This window comes from Lates calcarifer, linkage group LG4, assembly GCF_001640805.2.
Source record: "Lates calcarifer isolate ASB-BC8 linkage group LG4, TLL_Latcal_v3, whole genome shotgun sequence".
In the NCBI taxonomy this organism is placed as follows: domain Eukaryota; kingdom Metazoa; phylum Chordata; class Actinopteri; family Centropomidae; genus Lates; species Lates calcarifer.
Window position 1 is genome coordinate 14,466,408 of NC_066836.1, and position 25,216 is coordinate 14,491,623.

The window sequence follows — 25,216 nt, forward strand, 5'->3', positions numbered from 1 at the left end:
TGACATGACATCTCTTTATTGTCCTTATCTCCTCAAATACAACTAAATAACACAAGTAAATATCACGCACTTGCACAATATTTGTTGGTGACATAATAATTTCAAGTCTAGTCAATTTAATTTATATATAAAGTATCACAAAAAAATAATTCTGAATGGACTATACACAGTATGACACCCTCTGGCCTTAGACCCTTGATTCAAACTATTTAATGTTGAAAAAAATGAAGAAACATCAGGAAGAGCAACAACAGAGGGATCCCTTTTCCATGACAGACAGACATGCAGCAGATGTTGTGAGTACAGAAAATACCAGAGCAGCAAAATTACAACATGGAAAATCAGGATGACACTGTAACTCAGGACCTGCTTTTGTTGACATTGTATTTTAGTGATGCAAATTCCTGAAGACATTTGCAATAAATCAAATTAACAAAAATCCACCAACATACAGTTAACCTGGAATGTTCTGGGGCCCTGGGGGACTTGGGTCGGGGGACAGTTGCCTACTTTGTAGGCTGCACAAGCACAGAGACTACAGACTCATAGTTACAATAGGTCCATATACTCTGCAGGACTAGACACATCATCATTGTTGCTATGTATTTCTGCCCAGACTAAACAAAAAATAAATAAATACTGCTGACTGTGATTAATACATACTCCTCTATGTATTTAAACATTACGTTATCCAGGAATTTCTTTCTATTTCCGCTTGAACTGCTATAACAGGACACTCATATTCTATATTAGCTAGATTACAGACCGATTAAATTTGGCATTTAATAACGACTTAGACCCCTGATCAGTGATGTTCAGGGTTAAAGAGGGAACTTACCTTGTCTTTGGAGACACTGGAGATTGTGACAGGGTAGGGACATACAGAGGTCAATGAAGACAGAGCACTGCAGGCAGAGAAAACACTACAGCTTACACACACTTCTTCCATCTTTTCAGTCAGATTTGTATAAATCAAGGCCATGGGTGATACATACAGGAAACATGGGTGGATTATGAAACAATAGGCCCTTGGTCATTTAAAAGGCTCCCCACCTCTCCTACGCAGGAGCAAGACACACAGGTCCCTGGTCATGTTGCATCTCTATGTGGTCATTTTGTGTTGTGTTTTTGTGTGTGGTCATTTTTACTCTCCCTTACCTAGAGATCTTGCAGGTGAAAACGGGGGACTCCATTTCTCTTTGGGCTCCTGGGCCTGTGTCAGTTCCACCTTTCCACCTTTGCACGCCTCTGTCTTTGGGTGTATTAGATATTTTAATACTCTGATATCAGCCATAATCTATATCCCTTCACAGTTACACCCTATTATCTCAGTTCCATTATCTTTATGCTGCCTGTGAAGTTTCATGTGTGTGGAGGATGGATGGATGGATGGAGGCGGTGCTCCTGCAGGCAGAAGGCAGGCAGCAGGCAGGGCTGGGCAGCAGCAGCAGCAGCAACAGCAACAGACCGCAGCGGAGCGGCAGAGAAAGATCCAGCAAGGAGGGGACAGAGTCAGACAAGCGGGAGGAGGGACAGCACTGACGATACCGAGCGGTACCGTCGCGACAGCATCTGTCAACAGCACGGAAACACCCAGGGTACCGCGTTTTCATCCCATGTATTTTTAGAAACAGGTGAGTATTAATCACAGGCGGATTTGTGTTGACGGTTTGGAGGCTGTCAGCGCGCACCCCGCCCGTCCAGCTAACTAGCGGATGATGCCTCTCTCTCTCTCGGCCTGGCTAGCTATCAGCGTCCCTCCTAACCCACCGCCGGTTAAATTAGTCAGCTTTGTATGAGCTCCAACGGTAACTAGCTGTTTGTTGGTTTTGCTGTAATCCGGTCGCTAAATTCACTAGCTATGTGAGGCTAACAAGTAGCTTAAGCTTCTTATACTGTTTGACTTGTGGCTTAGAGCCAGTGTTATTAGCTAACCATCCCTCATGCTAGCTAAGCAGGACTGCAGTGCCTGGGTGCTCCTCCTGGGTAAATGTGTGCTCGGTTAAATAGCTTTTCCGCTAGATTTACTTGAACTTGTGTGTATTCGTTCAAGCTCACCATTCAGATAGACAACCATAAATGTTTTAGAGGCGGTTTACTACCATGTCAGTAATATAATAGACTATTCTCTCCTGTGTAAACACAACATGTGGAAGAGGAGTGCGTATCCTTTTCAAGCTGTTAGATACTATAACTCAACAACCTCTGTTGACTTAGCCTCTGCAAATCATGTCTGTTTGGTGTATGTTGTCATAATCGCATTATTAGAAATTTGGATTGAATGTGGTTCAGAGCTAACACACTGCAGACACTGCCCTCACTGTGGCCCGATCATTTGACAAGGTAAAGCCAGACTCTTATAATAATTATAATAAGAGTAAGCAGCTGTATAATGTTGGGCAGTGCTGAAATCAGATCCTGAAGAGCAGAGTCTCAGGCTCAGAACATCTGCACAATACCACACATTCATTTGAATAGGCTGAGCCCAAAGATAACTTGAACATGCAAACAAGAGTTTGTTGCAAATCATCAGACTCCACTGCTGTCAGGTTTGGATGTTACAGAGTAGGTGAAGCATTGTTTGGAGACTTTACAGCAGGTGCTGGCAGGAGGCTCATGTATGTTTGATGAAAGCGGATCAGCCTGTGGATAAAGAAGAAAATCTGTATGACTCTTGTTGTTCACCCTGCAATATGACGCACCATTCATCTCAGATAGATGCAGTTCCATGCATGCAGGTTTAGGAGCAAACCACAGTCACTGACAAGCTTCACTCAAGCATCTGCACATCAACTGCCTTCTACAAGAGGAATTTGGCCTCAGGGCTGAATGATATGGCTGAAATCACCATCACAATAACAACAATGATATCTAGACATGATTGTGCCTGTAAAATTACATAAAAGAAACTCTTCATTTTCAGTAATTCAAGACTTGTGACAGTGAATTATTATCATTATTATTATTAGTGAATTCAGACAAAAAATAGTTGGAGATGATATTATCATGATATGATTATGCTGTCATATCAATATTCAGTAACTGAATAACTGTCCTACTTTAACCATATTTTCTCATTCTGGGTCAGAGATTCAGAGTAAACCTGATCACAAGTCTGCTTCACCTACCTCAGGGTTGTTTGAAATAATGCAGAAACTGTTCTGATTGCAGTTTTTTTCCCTTCGTGTTTTGCTTCACGGCTCTCGTCGGTGGCAGCCCGTCGTCACCATGACAGCGGAAGAAACCATAAATGTGAAGGAGGTAGAGATCATCAAGGTGATCCTGGACTTCCTCAACTCCAGGAAACTGCACATTAGCATGCTGGCTCTGGAGAAGGAGAGTGGCGTCATCAACGGGCTCTACTCGGACGACATGCTCTTCCTCAGGTAGCTGAACTCAACAGCAGCAATCGCACCCGTGTGGTTCGCTTGTGGTCGTCTCAGGTTGCAGCTCCAAAAAGCCTGCGTACTATCGCACAGGAACAACGAGCGGCTGTTTGAGTCACAAGTTTAGTGTTTCCGATAGTGTCCTCTGTATGGGAGATAGTGTAACGTTGCACCCATGCATTAGATGTGAGTGCTTCCTTGAAAGTCAGCCAGCAGTGTATCATCTGCAACTCTTAAATACATTTTGGTATTTCACCTTCTAGTCTGAACTGTCTGCAAACAGCGTGTCTCATCTTGCTGTGGCTCGCCTTTATTAAGAACATACTGCAGCAATTAGGATGTCATAATTTGCACATTAGCAGGATATTTAGATTTGAGGACACAGTTCCAGGTGCATATTAAAAATGACCTTTCTCTGTTTCAGGCAACTGGTTCTTGATGGGCAGTGGGATGAGGTTTTACAGTTCATTCAGCCGTTAGAGTGCATGGACAAGTTTGACAGAAAAAGGTGAGTTCACTGTTCGAATCACTTTCAGTACGTTCAAGTTCATGCATACTTTTTTGGACGTTTTGTTTTTCCTTTTCTTAGTTGTTAACCACAGTTAACCAGACCCTGTGTGGTTCATAGCATCCAAGCTCACAAGCAGCGTCAACACAACTCAAACTCCTTGTCTTTTAAGCAGCAGTAACAACTGCGCGGTATGTTGCACTCAGGTTTCGTTACATCATTCTGAAGCAGAAGTTTCTGGAGGCTCTGTGTGTGAATAACGCCATGTCTGCAGAGGATGAGCCACAGCACGTGAGTCAAAACACTACATTTGTTGAATTCACAGATTGTCAGCATGGTTTATATTATCTCAGCCTCCCAAACCTTCCTAAGCCTCGGATCTCTGTTCTATTAAGACTTTGTAACAGCGCTGCTTTGTCTTCCCACCGACTGTCACTGGTTGTCATGGCAGTAAACAATGAAGGCTCAAAGACGAGAAGAGAAGTAAACAGTGCTTTTTAATACGTGTTGTCTGAAACTGCAACTGGGCAAGTTCTCTGCACAAACCACTCACAATAAAGGGAGGAGGAGGAGGCAGGTTGCGTGTCTGTGTGCGTGTGTGCTCAACAGTGGCTACATTTGCATGCAAGGAGTGACGTGGCTATTGGCCACTCTGCAGTTAAGGACTTAATCTGGATTAAGATGTTTATGTGCGCCTTTGATAAAACATGATTTACTATCCGTGTTTCTGAGAATGAGCCATTTTACAGAATATACAGGTTCACCTGTGATGTCCTGGAGACCATCTTGATTCAGCCAGTCATAAACTCTCAAAACAAATACTGAGAGACAGCTCTAAATTAAAACCGACTCTGTAAATCCTAATTTGCCTAATTAAAAAAACCTCCTAATTAAATCTGACACACACTATTTTTTATGATCACACATGCTGAGACAGTCATTCTTTCTTCTCTATTCATACTCTTAAATGAGGCTAGCTGTGGGTTTGCTGTCACATGGTGTAGCAGTGGATGCAGCTTGTGACACTGTGCCAGAGCTATCGCGTCCTATTAACTGGATTAGATCAGACCTCTTAGGGCATCTGCGGACATGGTATCGGTTTATGCACTCACTGGCAAAGGAGTGTGTGTGTGTCGGCTGTTATGTGTGTTGGCAATGACTTTCAGGATGGTTTAGGATAAATATTTAGGAATAAGAACAGAAAGATGTCCTTCCTTTTCTTTCTCTTTCTTATGAGCCGTGCAGCTGGTCTTGTTTTTTTTTCAGCCTTTGAACTGACATTTAAAGGATCCTTCAAAAAGTACTGTTTTTTTCTATCCCTGCTGCTCAGTGAGGAACTTCTAGTCTGAAATGCATTTCATGTTTTTCAGTTGGAGTTCACCATGCAGGAAGCAGTCAAGTGCCTCCATGCCCTGGAGGAGTTCTGTCCCTCTAAAGATGACTACAGCAAACTGTGTCTGCTCCTGACGCTGCCTCGCCTCACAAACCATGCTGAGTTCAAGGCAAGAATTTATCTATAGTGGATTGCACCTGAAATAATATTTCAGTATTAAAGAATAAGGCATACTTTTATACTGTTTTGCACTGTTTATTTACAGTGTGCTGTGACTCTCCTGTGCACTTTCTTCACCGTTGCATCAGTAGCATATTTCTTTTTGTTGATAATGTTCCTTATGTGTTCAGCGTCTATCTTGTTGTCTGATCTCTTAACTCGGGTCCCTCAGGATTGGAACCCGAGCACGGCCAGGGTGCAGTGTTTTGAGGAGGCCTGCACCATGGTGGCGGAGTTTATCCCAGCAGACAGGAAGCTGAGTGAAGCTGGATTCAAAGCCAGCAAGGATCGACTCTTCCAGCTGCTTCTCAAGGGAGTCCTGTATGAGTGCTGTGTGGAGTTCTGCCAGGTTTGAACTGCTAGAACTAAGCTGTGATCCGATTCTGTACCTCTGAAGCAATGTGTCGGTGTTTAAGTTGCTGTTACTGTTTGTGCGCAGAGCAAGGCGACGGGCGAAGAGATCACAGAAAGCGAGGTCCTCCTGGGCGTCGACATGCTGTGCGGTAACGGCTGTGACGACCTGGACCTGTCCATGCTCTCCTGGATGCAGAACCTCTCCCACAGTGTCTTCTCCTGCGCCTTCGAACAGAAGCAGCTCAACATCCACGTGGACCGCCTGGTCAAGCCCGCCAAGACCGGCTACGCTGACCTCCTCACCCCGCTCATCAGCAAACTGTCTCCATACCCCTCCTCCCCCCTCCGCCGCCCCCAGTCCGCCGACACCTACATGTCACGCTCCTTGAACCCGGCGTTGGACGGATTGTCCTATGGGCTGTCCGGCCAAGACAAGAGAGCGAGTGGTGGGGAGGCAGTTCCGGGGAAAGGGGTCTCTCCCATGTCCCACTCGTTCGCCAACTTCCACTATCCCGGAGCAGGAGGGCAGAGTCTGAGCAGGAGTCTCATGATGGAGAGCTCCGACTGCCACAGCATCTTTGAGGAATCCCCTGAAACGTAAGGGGCTCAGATTTGGAGCTGAACCCATTTCTGTCAAAATAATGTCTAAGATAATCTGCTGCTGTTGGTGTGTTTTTTCTCCGTGAAGGTCGAGGACAGACACGCCTGTGGATAAAATGATGAGTTCAGGTGGAGCTCAGAACCTGCGTCCTGCCTCAGCCCCGGGCGAAGACGCACCGTCAGCTGGCTCTGATGACAGGAACGAGGTAAACATCATTGGCCTTTTTAACTCGTTAGACCTGTTGCATGTCACACATTGCACATTGCACAGTCCCAGTATTTTATTATGTCCCTGTATTGTTGTCTTTCCTTGATGGGTGTTGCCTACAGAGCACGTCTGAATATAGGCCAGGTCTGATTAATCTTTTTAGTATTACGTGTCTGAGTCATCCTCTTCCTACAGGTCTGAACTGCAGCCTAGTCACTGTCAAAGCTAACATGGCTCAGTCCATCACAGCCCTGTGATGATCTCTGTATGAGAGATTTTTATTTTTTGTGGGAAGTTGACCTAGTTTTGATGTGTTTGTGGTGTAGTGTTTGTATGATTTCATCCTGTTCCACTATCTCAGGAGTACCTTAAACCCTTGTGCATGTGAGAAATGGGCTGTTTTATGTGTAACATGCAGACATAATACAGATATTTTTAGACTCAGTGTGACTCACACTTTCCAAGGATATGATTATCTTGGATGTCCCATTGCAATTAAAGACCATAAATCTGTTTAGAAATGATAGAAAAAAGACCGTCCTTAACACTCCAAAACTTGCCTGAGAATCATCACAATATGAAGTTTTCTTCAGTATCAAAGTAATCCAGTGATTGTCTAAATATCCATTGATAAACAGTTTGATTGCAAACAGGAAATGCTAATAGCTAATTAATAGCACACTTTTAATGATGCTAATTTATCAAAATATAAAGAAAAAAGAGGCTAACAGAAGTAAGAAGATTTCATACAGGGACTTATTTGCAAATGATTTAATTCTGTTTGTCTGCTTTTTAATTGTCTTTACTGTGATTATTACAAAGCTTAAGGCCAGTTGTTATAAATATCCAGCTAGTAACAAAGGAGGATAGAGACTGGGCCAGTTAGAAACGGAGGATAAAAAAGCCCAGGTGGATTTGATCTCAGGTCAGTTGGGACACATGGCTCACAACGCTGGAAGCTTAACCACAAAAATGAGTCATTACTGCCCTCATGTTGCCTGTAAACACTGTGTTAACAGAGTATCTGTGTCTGTCTGTCTCATGCTTTCTATTCTGAGCTCCCTGCGCAGCTCAGTGTGAAGTTAGTGCTTTGCTCTGCCTTGCCCGTCACCCTGGAGACACATAAGGAGGCCAGAAACAGAAGCAGACTTTGGGGCTTTTGTGATCTCACTGTCACACTCCTACCCTCTCCTTTTTTTTTTTTTTTGGTCTTCCTCCCTGCCCTCCATCCCTTTTTCCAGCGCTGCCTGGCAGGCCGCCAGTCTCCCCCTCCTCGCCAGACATAGATCCGTTCCCATCAGATTGTCAGGACAGGACGCAGAGGACAGAGGGGGGAAGTGAGCTGTCCTCAGCTCTCTGTCTCACCCTCCTTCCTCCTGTAATATCTGAACTGACAGAAGACTGGGGTGGGGCAGGGTTCATGATCACAATGCTGACTTTGAATAGTTTTAATAGGAGCTGGCAGTGGATTTTAAACATGTTTAACTGTGTGTTGTGGGTGAGTGAATATTAGGTTTTGTATGTGCAAAATTGTGCCACCATCCATTAAAGTCCACATAGCACGGCCTTCTGAATGCACGGTGCAGAGAGAAAAAAGAAAAAGTGTCCATGTAGTATTCCACTCACGGTCAATGCTTTTGTGTTCGATCGTCAGCTTCGTGACTCCACGGAGAAGTATGAGGAGTATTATCGCCAGCGTCTTCGTGTGCAGCAACACCTGGAGCAGAAGCAGCAGCAGAGGCAGATTTACCAGCAGATGTTGCTGGAGGGAGGGGTCCAACAGGAGCCCCCGCCCAGCGACATGCAGCACAGCCTCACTGAGAAGTTCCTCAACAGGTACGGACATGGCGAGAGATGCCCCCTTTCAGACAGGGGCTGCAAATATTGTACATAACATGTAAACTCCTGTCAAGTCGCATGGCAAACTTCTTTTCAGATTAGCTCTAGTGCACATTGACTGAATCAAGCTTGCTAATTACTGTATAGAGGAGCAGCTGTCAGACAAGGACAAGTAGACATGTTAAGGCCCTGATAATGATGGGTCCCATGTGGCTTTCCCTAGCATAACACACACACACACCTCCCCCAAAACCCGCCTCCAGTCCACACTGCACCATCTGTGGTGCTGAGCTGCATCACATCACATGGGACAGTCACCTCCTGTGTATCTGAATAATGCACCCAAAAAATCTAACATATCTACCTTGGCAACTTTAGCATGCCCTCAAACCACAAGACTGCATTCAGCTTCAACAACATGACAAAAATGACATGTGGGAAATTTGCTTTTTTCCCCCTCTCTGTCAGCAGGACAAAGGCCCTTTGATTTGTCCCCCGAGAGTTCCTCCCAGTCCTCCCTCTCCCCTAGCTCTCCTCGTCTGTGTAACCTCTGCATTATTCACAAGGGTAGCTGTGCATAATGACATCATTACATCAGATTTCTTTTGTCCTGATGCTCTTTGTAGTTTTAACTAGATTTAACTAGCCTGTCAATTCGGTCAGCGCACCAAGAGCCAGCACTCAGAAGTGAAATGAAATGTGAAGTAGCTTCCCTCCTTTTCCTTTTCCCTCTTGAAAAAAAAAATGGATGAAATAGAGAGAAATCATTTTATGGAGGCAGAGGTAATGAATGTCAGTGTGTGTATTTGTGTGTGTGTGTGTGTGTGTGTGCTACTCAGGTCCATCCAGAAGCTGGAGGAGCTAAATGTGGGTATGGAGAATTTAGGGGAGGAGGTGAAGTCTTTGACCCAGCAGTGTAATGGCAACGGGAACACGCCCGCCTCCGAAGACAATAACAACCCTCCATCTGTGACCCCGGAGCAGAGCAGGACTCAAGGGGGAGGGGTGCTCAGCAGCACCCCACAGCGCACTGTGGGGGGGCGCATAGTCCCGCCCCTGAACGAATCCCCCGTTGTCTCTCAAAGGTAGGTGTGTTTTTGTTTGTGCATGCTTCATATTAGGGGCTCGTGAGTTTGATGATGACTGTGTTTCCTGTTTGTTGGCAGTGGGAAGAAACACATGGGAGGTCAACAAGGTGACTCTCCAGGATCCTTATCCCAGAGTAAAGAGGTAGGCAGCAAAGGAAAAGTGTATTAACACAGAAGCAACAAAGCCAGCACTGAAAATAATGTTCAAACAGTTCTTTCAGATCTGCTGTAAATAATTTATACCTCATCAAATATACAATTGTTCAATTAATGAACCTGAAATGACTTCTGTTCGTCCACAGTCTTAATTATTCATTGTGTGTCATATTTGCTTGGGCTGCTTCCTCTTAGCTTCTCTGATCTGATTTTAAAGTTCATCACGTTCCCTCCTGTTTTCGTCATAGTGTAAGACGATACAGAGTAATGCTAATTTGACTAAGCAGATTATAACAGCTTCATCTGAATGGCAGTGATGTCACGCCAGCATCAGGAGAGTACCGGATGTCATAGGGCACAGACGATCAGAGTAGATTATACTGCTAATATCATGTAATCTGTGTGTTAACATGTTTTCATATGTGGCTGTGTTTTCAGGGTGACAAGCCAAAAAGTCTGTTTGTGCCCGTGCACACTCTGGAAGATACTCAGGCTATTCGTGCCGTTGCCTTTCACCCGTCTGGATCACTGTATGCCGTGGGATCCAACTCCAAAACTCTACGAGTTTGTGCTTATCCAGAAACAGTGGACACAAGGTAACCTGTGAAAAATCAGCTCAAAAACAATGTCCAAACTTTTTTCTTGTTGATATCACGAGTAGCCCCTTCTATTCAAAAAATATCTATATAATTGACAGTGTGGCATGCCCCATACCTGTAGAACCACGACCTAATTTGGCGACCCAGTGCTTCGCACTTTCAAGGCATTATACAACATAGAGGATGCTGATAGACTGCCTTGTTTGAATGTCTACCAGTTTATTCATCTTCTCTCCTTCCATTTATCTCTCCTCTCCTGTCCTCAGCGGTTCGAGTCCAACAAAGCAGCCAGTTGTCCGCTTCAAGAGGAACAAACACCACAAAGGTTCCATCTACTGTGTGGCCTGGAGCCACTGCGGGCAGCTGCTGGCTACAGGCTCCAATGACAAATATGTCAAAGTTCTACCTTTCAGCGCAGAGACGTGCAACGCCACAGGTGAGCACGCTCTGTGCGTGAATGCACGATGAGTCGTGTTTGCTAGGTGGCAGTATTCTCATTTTTCTATGTGTCTTTCTGTTGTCCCAGGCCCAGACCTGGAGTTCAGCATGCATGATGGAACCATCAGAGACCTGGCCTTCATGGAGGGTCCAGAAAGCGGGGGAGCCATCTTGATCAGTGCCGGAGCAGGAGACTGCAACATCTACACCACCGACTGTCAGAGGGGACAGGGTCTACACGCGCTCAGTGGGCACACAGGTAACACTCATCCCCTCCAACCTGTCCTTCTGAAGTCAAGACATGAAGTGCAGAGTCAAACACAGAAAATGTGTCATTTCCTTCTGCCTTCTGTTGCTGCCCAGGTCACATTCTGTCTCTGTATACATGGGGAGGCTGGATGATCGCCTCTGGCTCCCAAGACAAGACAGTGCGTTTCTGGGACCTCAGGGTGCCCAGCTGTGTCCGAGTAGTGGGAACCGCTTTCCATGGCTCAGGTATTGATCTACTTTCGTGTCTACTTTCACCTACAGGCATCACTTGGAAATTGTGAGCAATACATGACAGCACAAGTAGATCTGCTTCCATAGTGTCTGCTGGTGCTCTCCATAAGAAAACAATGGTCCTCTGATTTTTCACTGCTAATCATGTGCTGGTTTTTTACAGCCATACCCCTCCTTTCTCACTCTACAGGAAGTCCCGTTGCCTCGGTAGCAGTCGATCCGAGTGGCCGTCTCCTAGCAACAGGGCAGGAAGACAGCGCATGCATGCTGTATGACATCAGAGGAGGTCGCATCGTGCAGGTGTACCGGCCGCACAGCAGCGACGTCCGATCTGTCAGGTTTTCCCCCGGGGCGCACTACCTGCTCACGGGTTCCTACGACACAAAAGTCATGGTCACCAACCTCCAAGGTACGTTTCAGTGAACGTGTCTTCGTCCAAAGATGTAGTACATTTTCTGGGAAGTCAATTGAGAAACACTTTATGGATAAAATGACAAGAGAGGAGAGCCTGCTGTTGGCTAAACCAGAAAATGAAACACCTAACAATTTAAGGTGCTTCAGTGCATTGATTCAAAAATCCTATTTAATTTTATTACAGTAGCTACAATAGTTATTTGAACTGGGTTCTGAACCTCCGCACCTGAAGTGTCTGGGGTTTTTGCCTTAAGCAGGTGTGTGACATAACAACATATCTGCCTGTCTGAGCTGTGTTTGCTGTGTTTCCAGGTGACCTGACCAAACAGCTGCCCCTGACCGTGGTGGGAGAACACGGCGACAAGGTGATTCAGTGTCGATGGCACACACAAGATCTATCCTTCCTCTCATCCTCTGCTGACCGCACGGTCACACTCTGGACACACAATCCATAACACACACACACACACAGACAACCAGTTGCTATATTCTAAAAGACACAGCATTCCCTTAAAACAACACTGCTCCACCTACACTATCAACACAGTCACACCCTTTCAACACACTTGACACTTACAGCCTGAAAACACACACACACAGGTGAATGAGCCTTTTCCTCCTGTCTGTAGGAAACCAAATGGATACAAACTTGTGACGCATCAAAAGCACACATGTTGCATGTTCCTCCTCTGTCTTCACATCTCTCACACTGTATTTATCCCCACTGATTGTCGTCACATTGAGGGGTAAAACAGCAGGATCATTCGTTCATTATTCTCACTTCATCCTTTAATCCACATGGTGTCATCATCCTACAACTTCACTCCTTAAACACACCAGTTAATTGCTGCATGTCTGTTTCACTGAGGAGTTGTTGAGGTTAGACAGGACAGAGTGCTTTGTTCATGATGGTGCCTTCCTTCAGTTCTCAGTTTCCATAACAAAATGTTTTTTAAAAAAAAAGGAAAAAAAAGATAATATGGACATTTTTCAGGATCAAATTTTGTCAGTCATTTTGAGAAATCCTACATTCCTTCTTTTTGCATATCATTTTCGTAGAGCTGGTGTTATGCTGCTATATTGTTTTGGGGAAAACACGTGGAATTTATGGTGTAAAATGTAATTTCTCAGTGTGTCAGTAGTGAGCTTTTCCTGCCAGGAGGCTGAATCTGCAGACGTCAAATTATCTGTTGCCTCCCAGTGGGATGTACCAATGTCTAATGTTATTGTGTCCACTGCATAACTACAATTCAAAATGTGTAAATTAGCTTGTGCATTCGTTTTAAATTTGAAAATCAGTGTTTTTGCGCTGAAGCTGTTACAGTGTCTTGCAATGGCTTGCTTGCAATGGAAGGTCATTATTATGTCGGCATCAAAGGGAAATACAGTGCGTTTTTTTGGTTGAGCGCCCTAGCATTCATTTTAGGATTTTCCAGTGTTTAAAAACTTGTCTGCTGCTGTAACAAAATAACAACAGTAGGTGGCAGTCTTTGCCCATAACAAGGGTCTAACCATATGCACAATGAAATCTGAATGGAAGCACGGGTGTTTTGATATTTATTTAGAACCAGTATTTGGGGCATATGCATTGTATTCTTTTCTTGTATTTTACATGCGCACTTTGTCTTTTAACTTTGACTTACTTACAAAGATGCATATTTAAGTTTTTATGTTAATGTATAGTATATATTGTTTTAACAAATGAGGCCAAACTAATACGTACATAGATGTATTTATTTCAGTTGTGTTTATGTATGTACAGTTATTAGTATGTTTTGGAAATGCTAGTGGCTCTTGTATTAAGCCTTTCTAATTCTTGTTTCTAAAAGTGACTTAAATTAATTCAAGCTAACTCAAGTCTGACTGCTGGTACGTTCAATAAAGTGTCTTTTACACAAGCTGTTTGTTCTGTATTTTGTTGAAATGAACAGTTTACATTACAGATTTTTAAAAAAGTGAAAATATGATGACTACAAGAATGAGGCTTTATTCCTCTCACCTCACTCAGAACATTTAGTACAAAAGATTATTAGGGTGCACGGGTTAAATTCATTTTTTTTATCAAATATTTTGCTTAAAATAGTTTTTGATAATTTCCTCTGTCTGACCTCGGTAACGCTTAAACCAAACAAAAACCTCACATATAAACAAAATACATGAAGGGAGTGCTGTACCTGTGTCCACTGTGAGTATAACCATGTTACATCATAGTGGTGGGACGGCAGAATCATGACAATTAGGAAATGTACAATAAATACAAACATAACTGCAGTTGTGTATTGAAAAATACACATAGGGTGAAATGTAATTTGCAGGAGCACACAATCATGAAAAACAAGTAAAAAAAACAACAACACTTTTGTCCCTGATACTACTGAGAGTTTGTTGGTGTTGTGCAAGTTGTGCGAAACACGTCCTCGTTATTTTGAGATTTTTCCATACGGTGTACTACATATAATGCTGACAGTGCTTTGTTTTGTCCAAAAGGACCAACAGAAAGAGACACAAGGCTTTTTTATGAATGACCACCCGACTGGCCAATCACAATGCTGTCCACACCTTCATGACATTTAAAAAAGAAATAAAAAAAACCTGTCTGTCCCTTTAGTGCTTAGTTCAGTTGGAGCTGGAGCTGGAGCTGGGCCTGGCTGCGGCGCTCACTGCAGAAGGCAGAGTGACACGTTGCTCGTCCATTCGTTTAGCCTGAGAGCGCATGATGAGGCTGAAGAAGTCCTCGTCTGGTACGGTGGGCCCTCGGACCGGAGGGGGGGGGGGGGCACAGCGCTGGTCATCCAAACGGGACCCCTGGAAAGACAGAATATGAGTTTGAGGTTCAATTATGGGTTTTAAAAGTTTCTTGTTTGGAAAAGCACATTATAATTTCTTATCTATTAAATGCGCTGAATGCTTATCAATGTGCGGTGGGTACTTCTCAGCCTTTTTCACAATCAGGTACCTGGCACTTGACAAGCATATCGAAGAAGTTGTCGTCAGGCTCAGCGTTGTCAGCGTTGGCCATCAGGTGGCTGAGCACGGCCTGGTTGCTGTTTTGATGGAGCCTGAGGCCGGGCAGGCTTCCCCCTGCTGCTGACGACTCCTCTAACCGCCGGCCTTGGGCGCCTGCTACGTTGGCCGACTCAGACACAGCTGCAGAGTTAGAGAGAATCAAAGAGGCAGCAGAAACCATCAACAAGAGACAAGTTTTATTTAAGCATGAAACAGAAGTTTTACTGTGGGTGAATTTTTGAATGTTTGGACATAGGGACTCACATTTCCTAATGGCTCTTGGAGGTGACTCTGGGCCGCTGTTTAACGATAACCTGCTGCCCTTATCCTGTATTGAGCAGCGTTGGTCATCCATACGGTTGCTCTGGAAACGGCTCAGCAGGTCAAAGAAGCCCTCGTCTCCGAGCATCTCAGGACTGAGCCGCTGATAAAGCACACAAGAAACACAAACATGAATACCAGCAGAACAGACCATGTTTGGCGATCGAGTGTGTGTGGTTATCGATTGAGTGCTTCCTGTACTGTGTGTACCTTCTGTGGCCCCTGTGGAGGGGCCTGACTGGTGTCCAGGGTGTTGCTGGTGTCCTGCAGGACCTTACTGGAGCCACCGGCTTTGTACTTTTTCCCTCGCAGACGGCTGACGAAGAACAGCTTGGAGGAGCTTTTAGCCAGGGAAGGTTTGGACTGTTTGGTCAGGATGTCACTGTTCCACTTCTGACCCTTCAATGCACAGAAATGGATTAGTTACCACAATGAAGGAGGAAACGAGGGGAAAAGATGATAAGGAGAAACACAAAACTGGGAGAAGATTAACTATTTAATCATCTGTGGTGATAAAACTTGAAAAATAATGGTTTTAGCAGCATGACTTGAGCATTGATGTAACATACAGCATGTGCTAAATAGGGTTAGGGGACTCTATGTCACAGAAAATCAGTTCTTACATTCATCTTGTCTGGAGTGAGTTTCATCAGCTCCAGATTCTCCATGCTGTGTCTTCTGCTCATCCTGGGCCTCGCTCCTAAAACACATGAACACCGTTAACACCTGTTACACAAACAATACTTAAAAAAAAAAATAAATCACATACAGGTAAGAGTCAAGGTGCTTGTTGTGTGTGTGTGTTTTTTACCATGCAGGTTGTAGTCTATATCCTTATTCTCTGAGAGGGTGGAGTTATTTGTGCTGTAGCTCAGACCCAGAACTGTCTGGAGATCGGACACGTTCATACGAGCCGTCAGCTCCCCGCTCCTGTCTCCAGTCTTTGAAAAAACAAAGCATACACACAAAGGAAGGTTAGCTTTACTACTGTACAATATCTTTATCTGTTGTGGTAAAATTTTAAACATTTCATTCATATACCTCCTTGCAGATCTCCAGGTGTTTCTCAGCAAAGTGCATGGCCTGGTCATGATTCCCCAGTGCAGTGTGAGCATTCCCCAGACTCCAGCATGCACGGCCCTCCCCGATCCTGCAGCAAAATCCATGAACAGGGGCTTACTTAAAGTACAGGGAATATCAGCATGAATTCCTATTGCCATAAGTGATTGAGTGTGTGTACCTGTCGTTGAGGTCCTGGGCTATGATGAGGTGTTTGAGGTGGTAGTCTATTGCTCTCTCATAGTCCTGGAGAAGAGTGTAGGTATTGCCCAGACTGTAGCAGGCCTGGGCCTCCACAGCTCTATCCTTCAACTGCCTCGCCAGCTGTAGTGTCCTCCTGACAAACACACAGACAAGCTAGGTCAACACCCTGCAGACAGGCCTCAATATTTGCCTCTGGCTTCATACATCACAGCAGAAGGACAGTCTGGAAACAACACACTGTTCCTCTTTTCTAGATGTTGAGATTTTTTTTACAGATTCTCATGGGAAGAAGAAAAGAAACTTAAGCTTAATTTATGCATAGTGGAGCAGTTGTGACAGTTCACACCACACCCAACATTTACATCTTGATGGAAGTTCTGCAGAAAGAGAGAAAATTGATGACGTAGTGCTGTAGCTCCGTAAACCACCCTCTATACTGCTGGTTCAGAGAAAACTGCTGTGGTTTATGTCAAGAATGAGGACAGAAATAAATGTCAAAATAAACTACACAACTTATATATATATAAAGAAGTGATGACATTTTTTCTTACTTCTCCTGACACCCTTGTTTAAGAAAAACATGACTTTACCAACACTGTGTGTTGTGCCCTGTCATATGTTTTATACAGAAAATGATTACAGAAGATAAATGCATGGGGCAGTGGCTTACTTGTAGTGCTCTGCTGCCACTTCAAACTCCCCCAGAAAGATATAAGCGTTCCCCAGGTTGCAGTAAGCCCGTCTTTCTGCAGAGCGGTCACCGAACTCCTTAGCTATGAGCAGGCGCTGAAATAGAAACGTACTCTGTTATTTCTCTTATTAAAGTCGCTATAATTAGAAACACAGCATTTAAGTAAAAACACACTTAAATAAGTAAAAACTCTTAAATAATGGAGTTTGGATTTAAGCGCTCCCTCACACCTGTTCATGAGAAGTGACGGCTTTGCGAAAATTTCCCAACAAATAGTGTGTGTTTCCGAGGTTGCCGTACGTTCGACCCTGGGCAGCGCGGTCTCCGAGCTCCTTCACTATCGCCAAGTTTGCCCTGAAAATCCACAATCAAGTCAGACAGCAACTAGCACTGTACTACAGATATTTGATATAGTAGTTATAATAGCAGCAAGGCACTGTGTCATTAATATATACTGTATAATGAAAGATTACTATGTTTAAAAACCCACAAACACTGAGTGACTTACTCATAGTACTCCGCTGCCTTGCTCAGTGCCATCATGACGTCCTCTGGGAAATCTCCAGGCTCAGCTCCACTCCAGCAGATGCTTTTGCCTTTGGCATGGTAGACGTTCCCAAAGTTATACAGGGCTCGTGCCTGACCCACCTGACAAAAATCCAGGAAGACCATGTCAGTGCTGAAGGTCTCTGTCTTCATACATATACATACAGAATATTCAACTGTATACACTATCATCTATGTGCTTGAATACACTGCTGCCTCACCTTGTCATTAATGTCCCTCGCTATGTCCAAGTGCCTCTGACAGCAAACCACAGCCTCATCAAACCGCCCCAACACTTTTAATGTGTTGCCAAGGTTTCCACTGGCTTTGGCTTCTCCAAGCAGGTCACCAATCGTTCTATATAAGACACATTATGTTAACAATTCTAAAATAATGATCTATCACTATAGTTAGGAGGGTTGTTGTAAGGTCTAACCTGGTCAAGGTGAGGTCATGTCGGTGAAACTCCAAAGCCTTGGCGTAGTCGTGCAGGTGGAAGTAAGCATTGCCCAGCTGGCTGTAGATGGCACTGAGCACCTGCAGGTCCTCTGTGCCCACCTGGATGGCAGCTTCAAAGAAGGAGACGCCTGCTCTGTAGTCGCCCACCTTACAGAGCCGCTCCCCCTCCAACGCCAGCTCCAGGCAGGACACCTCCATCCTACAGCAGACGAAGAAGCACAATCAGTGCGTTAGTAGCCTTGTCTGGACTGGCTGAGCCTCAAGGAAAAAAAGTGTCTACAATCCAAATGCAGTAATGAAACCAAAATCAAAGAAGCTACAGAGAAACAGATTTTCTCTGGCTGTGACCTACAGCCAACTGACTGCACCTCTTTCTAAGCAAAGGCTTTCAATAGGGAATGTTGTTTGGCTTGCTTCCTTCCACCTACAGAGAACAATGGCTCAAACTAGGGTTTATTTGTTATGGTAGATCTGACATCCTTTTGACATGCCTCAGACAGTAAAGTGAGTTCATTTCACAGTCAAATGTAAAGAGCAAAGTAAAGAGCAGACACGCTTTTTGAATATTAAACAGAACAAATAAAATAGAGGGCAATAATTTAAATACTTTGTGTTTAATGTCTTTAATGATGTTTTAGCCCATTAACTACAAGCTGTATGCTTTCACATTACTTCTGAACATTTTTAGTCATCATACCACAGATGCATGTTCACAGATGCTCTGACAGTTGTGATTTGTGAGCTGGTTCATAAAAGTAAAAACAATCAAACTCACATTATCATAAATTTATGACAATTTCGCTTGCAAAGCTAACAATAAAGTTAGTGAAAACCCAGGCTGTTGGTTATTTTTCAAAACACAATGTGATCAAAAGGATGAAGCAAATGTCTTCTTGTAACATAGTAAACACATAGGATATAATTTTCAGCACAGTTTGTAGTGAGTCCTCCAAGACAACTCAATAACCAAGTCTTATGAAGTTACAAATGAGTTCAGCTCTGGTGTTTCAGGGCCAGATGAAAGGAGTGTTAGACAATGGCTGGTGGTTTATCTGCAGATGGATTATCTTTAGATTAAGCAGTCTATTTATGCAAAGCAAAAACTGTTGGTCTGCCAACTTTTGTTTTTCAGGAAGCTGCATTGTCAGGAAGAGATCGGCTTCACACAAAGTCTTCTCAGTTTGTTTATCTCAAGCTTTCCGCCTGTTCCCAACCCAAGGTTTTGTCAGAAAGCTCTCAAAAACTGACCCAGAAACACTAATGTAAAGACAAAGTCTAACCTGGATTCCTCATGTGAAGTAAAACTTACACTGTCTTTGGTGTGCTCTTAAAATGACACAAAATCACCACACAAACTTGCTTGTTTCACCATCAGGCTAGGCTATAATTTGCAAACAAAGGCAAACATGGTCTCCTGAATAGTCGATAAACCTTATGTAATCAGCAATCTTAGGTCTTACATTAGAAGAGCCTTTGTTTACTGCAGTTAACAACATATTATTAACACTATAGCTGTGGCAAACACTAGCCTACCTGCTGGCTTTTGGTGTCTTACAACAACAACAACAGCACATGGAACATCTGAGAGGCATCTACTGAGGTTTCCACTGGAAAAAACTTCCAGGCTGACGCTGCTTCTCTTTCTCTGAAGCATGGAGAGATTAAGTCACCGTAACTTAGTATCCTATGCACTTGTTTTTCATTTCAGTCTAAAAAAAGTTTAAAAATAGCCTTCCTTTCCTGTGATATCAAAACCATTGGCCATCTGACGTCACAGAGACATTTTAGCATCACGCATTGGAAAACTGTCAGGGAAACGCATGTGATGTTGTCACAGTATTAACTTCCAATGCATGGCAGCAAGGAAACTGCTAACCCAGCATTTCCTTCATTAATCTGCTTTTCTTTCTTGGAAGCTCTCTCTTCTGACCTGGTCACCTGAGATTACCCAACAGATTAAAGCTCTGCTGAGTACTAAATAGCTTTATTAGACATGTCAGACACAAGCAGCCCCTTAAGTGTGGTATAATGGAATCAATTAATTAAGGATAACCATCCTGACAGCAGCATGTATAGGAAAAAACGAAACTCCCACCTAGCGGAGGCCTGCTCTATCCAAATACGCTGGATAAACGCGTGGCGACTAACAAGGCCAACCTGTGATGAATTTTTCAGGGCTTGTTAAATATTGAAGCTGGAGTGGGTCTTTCTGTGTTTGGCATGTCACACCTGCTGCCAGAGCTCTTTACCTGGGTACATAGGGACAGCTGGTTAATGCCTTTTTTAAGAAACTCACCTGCCTTTAGTCAACAAACTCACAGAAAGCACAGTAAAAAGGGACTCCCGGCCAATAATACCATCACTTCTTCAGCAACGCTACCCCAAATAAATAAATACCTCATCAGTTACCTGACACTGACCCATCTTACGTAACAAGTAAAATAACTGCAAATATAAGAGCTTTTCTTCTCTTAACCATCAACAAACTATTTCATTAATTGATCCATCTAAAAGTAATGAGGGAGAAAAGATAAAAAGCTAAAAGAGAGAACCACACTTTCTACTCTACAACCATACCTTAGTTGAGAGAGGAGATTCCTACCTGTAGCGGACATGAAGGGACTGCTCCTGAGCTCGCGTGCCTATCAATGAGCCACTGGTATCCATTGAAGTGCATAATATGAGGGAAAATCCCAGTTTCGTTCCCGAAAAAATGGTTGCGTTTAAAAACAATAGCCAACAAGAAAGAAAAATAAATCTTTGGTCAAAGGTAGTGGACAAAGAGGAGGCGATCCAAACAAAAATGTCAACCAATGTGGTGAAGTGTGTGAATGTCCCTCTGCTGAATGTTGACAAGGAACAGTAACCCCACGAGTGCTAGACAGAGCTGCAGAGTCTTGAGTGTCAGTCCGCACGGCTGCTTTCGTATACAGCGTGTTTTGCGTCACTGCCCCACAATCTCTCGTCAGCTGCCCTCTCTGTGGAGAGAACACAAGATGCTGTATGTGAAGCCTCATCCTGGCCACACAGTGCCATGGCAACACCAACCAAACAGCAGCGTGCACAAGCGGGGCAGGCAGGGAGCAGGGAATGAATGGATGGGGTCAACACAGGCAAGCTGTCAGTCTAAGACAGTGACTCAGTTCATCCGGGCTTGGAGATGTGCGTATGTGCTCTACATTGCAACAAGGTGAGAGAGCTATGTACGCCTCAGGATGTTAAGAGAAAGCAGAGAGTTGCAATGATTTGTGAAGAAAAATGTCACTAAATTAAAGAACAAGCACTGAAACAGACCAGACACCTCTTACAAAGGAAAAAAAAAGATAAGCATATGAACCTACTGTGTGAATGTGACCTCCACCAAAGGAAAGGACAGTGATAAGCAGGCTATGTGGTTTAAGATAGACTGCACCAAGCAAAGACCAGAGCAACTATTACCTCATTCCTCCATGAGGTCATACTAGCCACACCCATTTGTCCCCCAACTTTAACCCATCAGCCCCTCCTTTCTGCACATACACAAAATGGGAAATGGGGCAGACCAGTTATTTGCGAACTGGGTTGTTTCTTTATGCTAAATAACAGCTAAAAGACAACAGAGACACAATAAACAGACAGTGTCTGTACTGAAAAGACTTTCAGAGACAGAGGACATCTTTCATTTCTCTGATACAGAGCACCATAGATCATCTATACTGTGTCTTTATAGTTAAAACAGTGACTGACTGTCACATAAAGTGCATATGAATTTACAGATTAGCATGCTAAATGATTATCTTATGGTATTATCTTAGCGTATTCCTATTATTAACAAAACAACGATGTGAACATATGAGAAATGATTTGGTTGTAAGCTGTGCATTGGACTGGCTGCATCAAAGACAAGCAGGACAGAACAAACAAACAGAGCCCAAGAGTATGAAGTATAACAAACTGTAAAATCAAAAAGAAGATTATTACTTGACTAGCTATTTCAACTTAATAGTCAAATTCTAAATGTATAAATCCAGGCCCAGTTCTGCATATATATATAACAAGGAGGCAAGTATGTGTAAAGTAATTGGGATTAGGACTTTTGCCCTGTAATAGGCATGCTGAGGTGGCACTTTTTTATTTTTGACATGTATTAGCTCAGCACTGAGCTCATAGTGCAAGAGGAGCACAAATCTAAAACAACCAAAATAGCACAAAAAAGTAGGCAGCATCTCAATCGTACCTCCTTAATGTCAATTTCTTTTCCAACTGAGATTAAAGCAGATACATTTCTCTCACAGAGACACAGACCATGGATATTTGATACTAAACTTAGAATTAAGAGCTTGTGTGTTTGTGCACAGGCATGAGTGAGTATAGGAGAAACTTTGCTGTTGATACGACACATTTCTAAAGAAGAGGCTTGTATCTTACGTTAATCCACAAATTAACTAAACAAAAACAGGCTCTGGTAATTTCTAACTTATATGCTAAGAAACTGTGTTTAAACAACTAGTCTAAAAAAAAGGGTATGAGAATCAAATTGTCTTTTTGCCCAGCCTGTTATTCCTGCTGCTGTGAACAGACAAAAAGTAAAGCCCAAAGCTTTGGGGGTTTGTGCAGTACATGTTCCTGCATATTATTATAATCACCAATTGATGTGTGCCAGCGTACATGCAGCCTTTTCCACCATTGTATGCCAACTGGGTGTGTTTCCGAGAGCCCTACCCTGCTCACAGAGCTACAGTGTGCATGAACAAGTGTGTAACGTGGAGAAATGATTTGTGCCTAAAGGCACATCAAATGATAATGACAGCATCACAGGAGGTAATCACTGACTCTTCTTGAGTCACAAACAGCACATGATTTCATCTTGAACACACAGCAGATGTGATCTATTTTCTTTGTGCTTACAGCCCATTGATGTTCTAAAATGACTACTGCCTCTGACTGCAAAATCTAAATATGGAAACACCGCTCAGCAGTACACCGTGAGCCAGCAAAATCCTGCACCAAAACAAAAGAAAGAAACAACTTAATAAGTACTGGGATACTGACCGGTAATTCTTCCACACAGGAACAGGAAATCTGGGAAGCCTGCAAAGAAAAGTGTTGTGACCATGAATAACTTTACATCTAAAATAAACTGGTGTTGCAGTCTTTATACTAACAGTTTTGCTTATATACATGGACACTATGATACATATTTGACATAACATTAGATTGTAGACTAAATAAACAAAATGCTCCAGATTATATACTTGCCAATTTATTAGGTACATCCACCCAAACCCTACTGTACATAATAAACAAGGTGAACCTAATAAACCACACTCAATGAGGGCAGTCTAGATATTAAAAACACCTACCAGTAAGACCATAATTTGAATCAACATCTTTTTAAAAGATTTTCACCAGAAACTAAACATTTAAATATTTATTACAAGACTGTTTGTATTCGTTTTAGTCAAATGTACCCAATAAACTGGCAACTGAGTGTATGTATATGCCAAATACTAAAGTGTTGAGAGAGTGATGTCTCATGTATAAAGTATATAACATGAATGCATGTACAGTGTGGCATTAATTATTCTGAAACTGGTCAAAATCGTGTAAGACAAAATGCAGTTGTACAATTACTATAATTGCCTGTATTATGTAAACAGAAACTACTCTTTAAAATACTTTGACCAACACACATGATTGTTATAGACATTTCATATGGGCATGCAGAAACAATAAAACCACTGATTACGCAAACTTCGCTGTTACTATCAACTCCATTCATACAGATTTTACTCTTCAATGTGGACACTTGACTTAGCAGTGGAATGTAAACACCAGACTGTCATAATGGATACTGTTGTCAGAGGTTTGGTGTGCCGGGTAACTTGATATTTACACCAGATCGAAGCCACAGCCGTGGACAGTGAAAACATTTCTTGGGTTACAGTGTCAGATCCAGCTACAAGTTAGCATGTTAGCATGTTAGCTGCTAAACTTACGTTAGACGATCCAGTTCGAACAATGGTGACTTCTCCTCTTTTTTTCTTTACGTTCTCACAAGAATAAAAAACATGGGTCCATTTAAAAAAACACTGGACGGCTGTAATTTAGGGACAAACGGTTCTATATCGAGCCTAACTCTACATTATCCTTAAACTTTTGCTAAACTTGGATTTAACTTCGATGAAAAAGAAGAAAAACCTTGCGGCTGTACTAGCGTATGTGTTTTCGACACGCAGCCAATCAGAGGACGACATTCAAAGATAACCACGCCCCGAATAACATTCATTGGACCAATAGATTTGAATAGAAAAGAGATGACGAATCATTATAATAAGGTACAAGAGCTGTCAGGGCCTATGGTACCTGGGGATTAAACAACTTTTAACCTTTCTAAAATCGTGCTTCAACATCAGCGTTACCAAATCTGTATTTTGAGGAACTGAAATTTCCTCATAACAAATGTAACAACTTTTTCAGACGGATGCTGACCAAAGATTTATACAAACAATTCAGCAGTGAACTTGATGTTAAAAACCTGGATCCTGCTAAAGTACTATGATTAAAAACGGAACCCTTACAATATCCCATATTATGCGAAGCTAAAGCAATTCACTCGATCAATGATATATATCCTTTCAGTGAATCCTTTAGATTAAGATTCAGTTGATAATGTTCCTTCTGCAGTGCAGCAACTGAAACCATAGAGCATGTTTACAGGACACAAGTGCATCTGTTGACCTCAGATCACATGTAGATGTATGGACAGGTTAAGAGAGAGACAATAGAAAATCTGCTGATTAACACAATTCTCACAATGACAAAAAATACTGTAAACCCCACACACTTTTAATGCTCTTTATAAACAATTTCACTTGTATTGTAAATCCCTGAAATCTATGACTTGTAAATCTGCCAGAGAGCTACTGATATGTGTAAAATTGTACATATTATAGACCCTGAATGCTAATTTATATATTTCTAGTTCTATTCATTCATTTGACTTTGTAATATTTATTATTTACAATTCGCGTACTTTAATTTCTTTTATAGATTTACTTTATTATATTTCTATTTTACTACTCAGATACATGCCCAGGATTTGGGTGGTTGACTTACAGACTGTTGAAAAGATACAAGAAATCGTCCAAATCTGTCTTTACTTACTCAAGCTCACTAACTTCTTCAGTGGTTTCTTGGTAGCTGGGGTTTCACCACCGTTACCTAGCAACCAGACTCCGCCTGTACGCCGCCGGTCCGGCTCCAGACGTTCAGCGCTGCCCTGTACATTATTAATGCTGCCACAGA

The 25,216-nt window shown here is 42.9% G+C and overlaps 2 protein-coding genes across 11 annotated transcripts; one reads left to right on the forward strand and one right to left on the reverse strand.

Moving 5' to 3' along the window:
- The first annotated feature begins 1,312 nt into the window (after positions 1-1,312).
- wdr47a (WD repeat domain 47a) lies at positions 1,313-13,541 on the forward strand. 6 transcript variants are annotated; one of them, XM_018676854.2, is made up of 17 exons: positions 1,313-1,598; positions 3,172-3,386; positions 3,811-3,894; positions 4,101-4,185; positions 5,265-5,396; positions 5,619-5,795; positions 5,886-6,397; positions 6,489-6,606; positions 8,263-8,444; positions 9,287-9,532; positions 9,614-9,677; positions 10,130-10,287; positions 10,557-10,726; positions 10,817-10,987; positions 11,092-11,223; positions 11,393-11,638; positions 11,956-13,541. In XM_018676854.2, the coding sequence occupies exons 1-17, from the start codon at positions 1,365-1,367 to the stop codon at positions 12,096-12,098; spliced, it is 3,069 nt and encodes a 1,022-aa protein (XP_018532370.1). In that variant the 5' UTR covers positions 1,313-1,364; the 3' UTR covers positions 12,099-13,541. The 6 variants fall into 6 exon arrangements, with proteins under 6 accessions (XP_018532370.1, XP_018532372.1, XP_018532371.1 ...); XM_018676856.2 differs by having other exon boundaries at positions 3,217-3,386; XM_018676855.2 differs by having other exon boundaries at positions 1,314-1,598; positions 11,420-11,638.
- gpsm2 (G protein signaling modulator 2) lies at positions 13,364-25,211 on the reverse strand. 5 transcript variants are annotated; one of them, XM_018676861.2, is made up of 16 exons: positions 25,076-25,211; positions 22,961-22,999; positions 20,532-20,907; positions 17,907-18,128; positions 17,692-17,827; positions 17,433-17,572; positions 17,155-17,278; positions 16,904-17,019; positions 16,211-16,366; positions 16,012-16,120; positions 15,782-15,911; positions 15,594-15,670; positions 15,181-15,369; positions 14,914-15,073; positions 14,600-14,790; positions 13,364-14,448 (listed from the first exon to the last, which is right to left on the reverse strand). In XM_018676861.2, the coding sequence occupies exons 3-16, from the start codon at positions 20,594-20,596 to the stop codon at positions 14,260-14,262; spliced, it is 2,004 nt and encodes a 667-aa protein (XP_018532377.1). In that variant the 5' UTR covers positions 20,597-20,907; positions 22,961-22,999; positions 25,076-25,211; the 3' UTR covers positions 13,364-14,259. The 5 variants fall into 5 exon arrangements, with proteins under 5 accessions (XP_018532377.1, XP_018532376.1, XP_018532379.1 ...); XM_018676860.2 differs by lacking the exon at positions 25,076-25,211 and adding an exon at positions 23,908-24,144; XM_018676863.2 differs by lacking the exon at positions 20,532-20,907.
- Between the last annotated feature and the right edge of the window lie 5 nt (positions 25,212-25,216).

Coding starts and splice junctions, on each gene's coding strand:
- wdr47a (XM_018676854.2), top strand. CDS start 1,365: ATGTGTGTGGAGGATGGATGGATGGATGGAGGCGGTGCTCCTGCAGGC. Junction 3,895..4,100: donor GACAAGTTTGACAGAAAAAG/GTGAGTTCACTG, acceptor TGTTGCACTCAG/GTTTCGTTACATCATTCTGA. Junction 5,796..5,885: donor GCTGTGTGGAGTTCTGCCAG/GTTTGAACTGCT, acceptor GTTTGTGCGCAG/AGCAAGGCGACGGGCGAAGA.
- gpsm2 (XM_018676861.2), bottom strand. CDS start 20,596: ATGGATACCAGTGGCTCATTGATAGGCACGCGAGCTCAGGAGCAGTCC. Junction 17,020..17,154: donor CCGTCACTTCTCATGAACAG/GTGTGAGGGAGC, acceptor TTTCTATTTCAG/CGCCTGCTCATAGCTAAGGA. Junction 15,671..15,781: donor TATAGACTACAACCTGCATG/GTAAAAAACACA, acceptor CATGTGTTTTAG/GAGCGAGGCCCAGGATGAGC.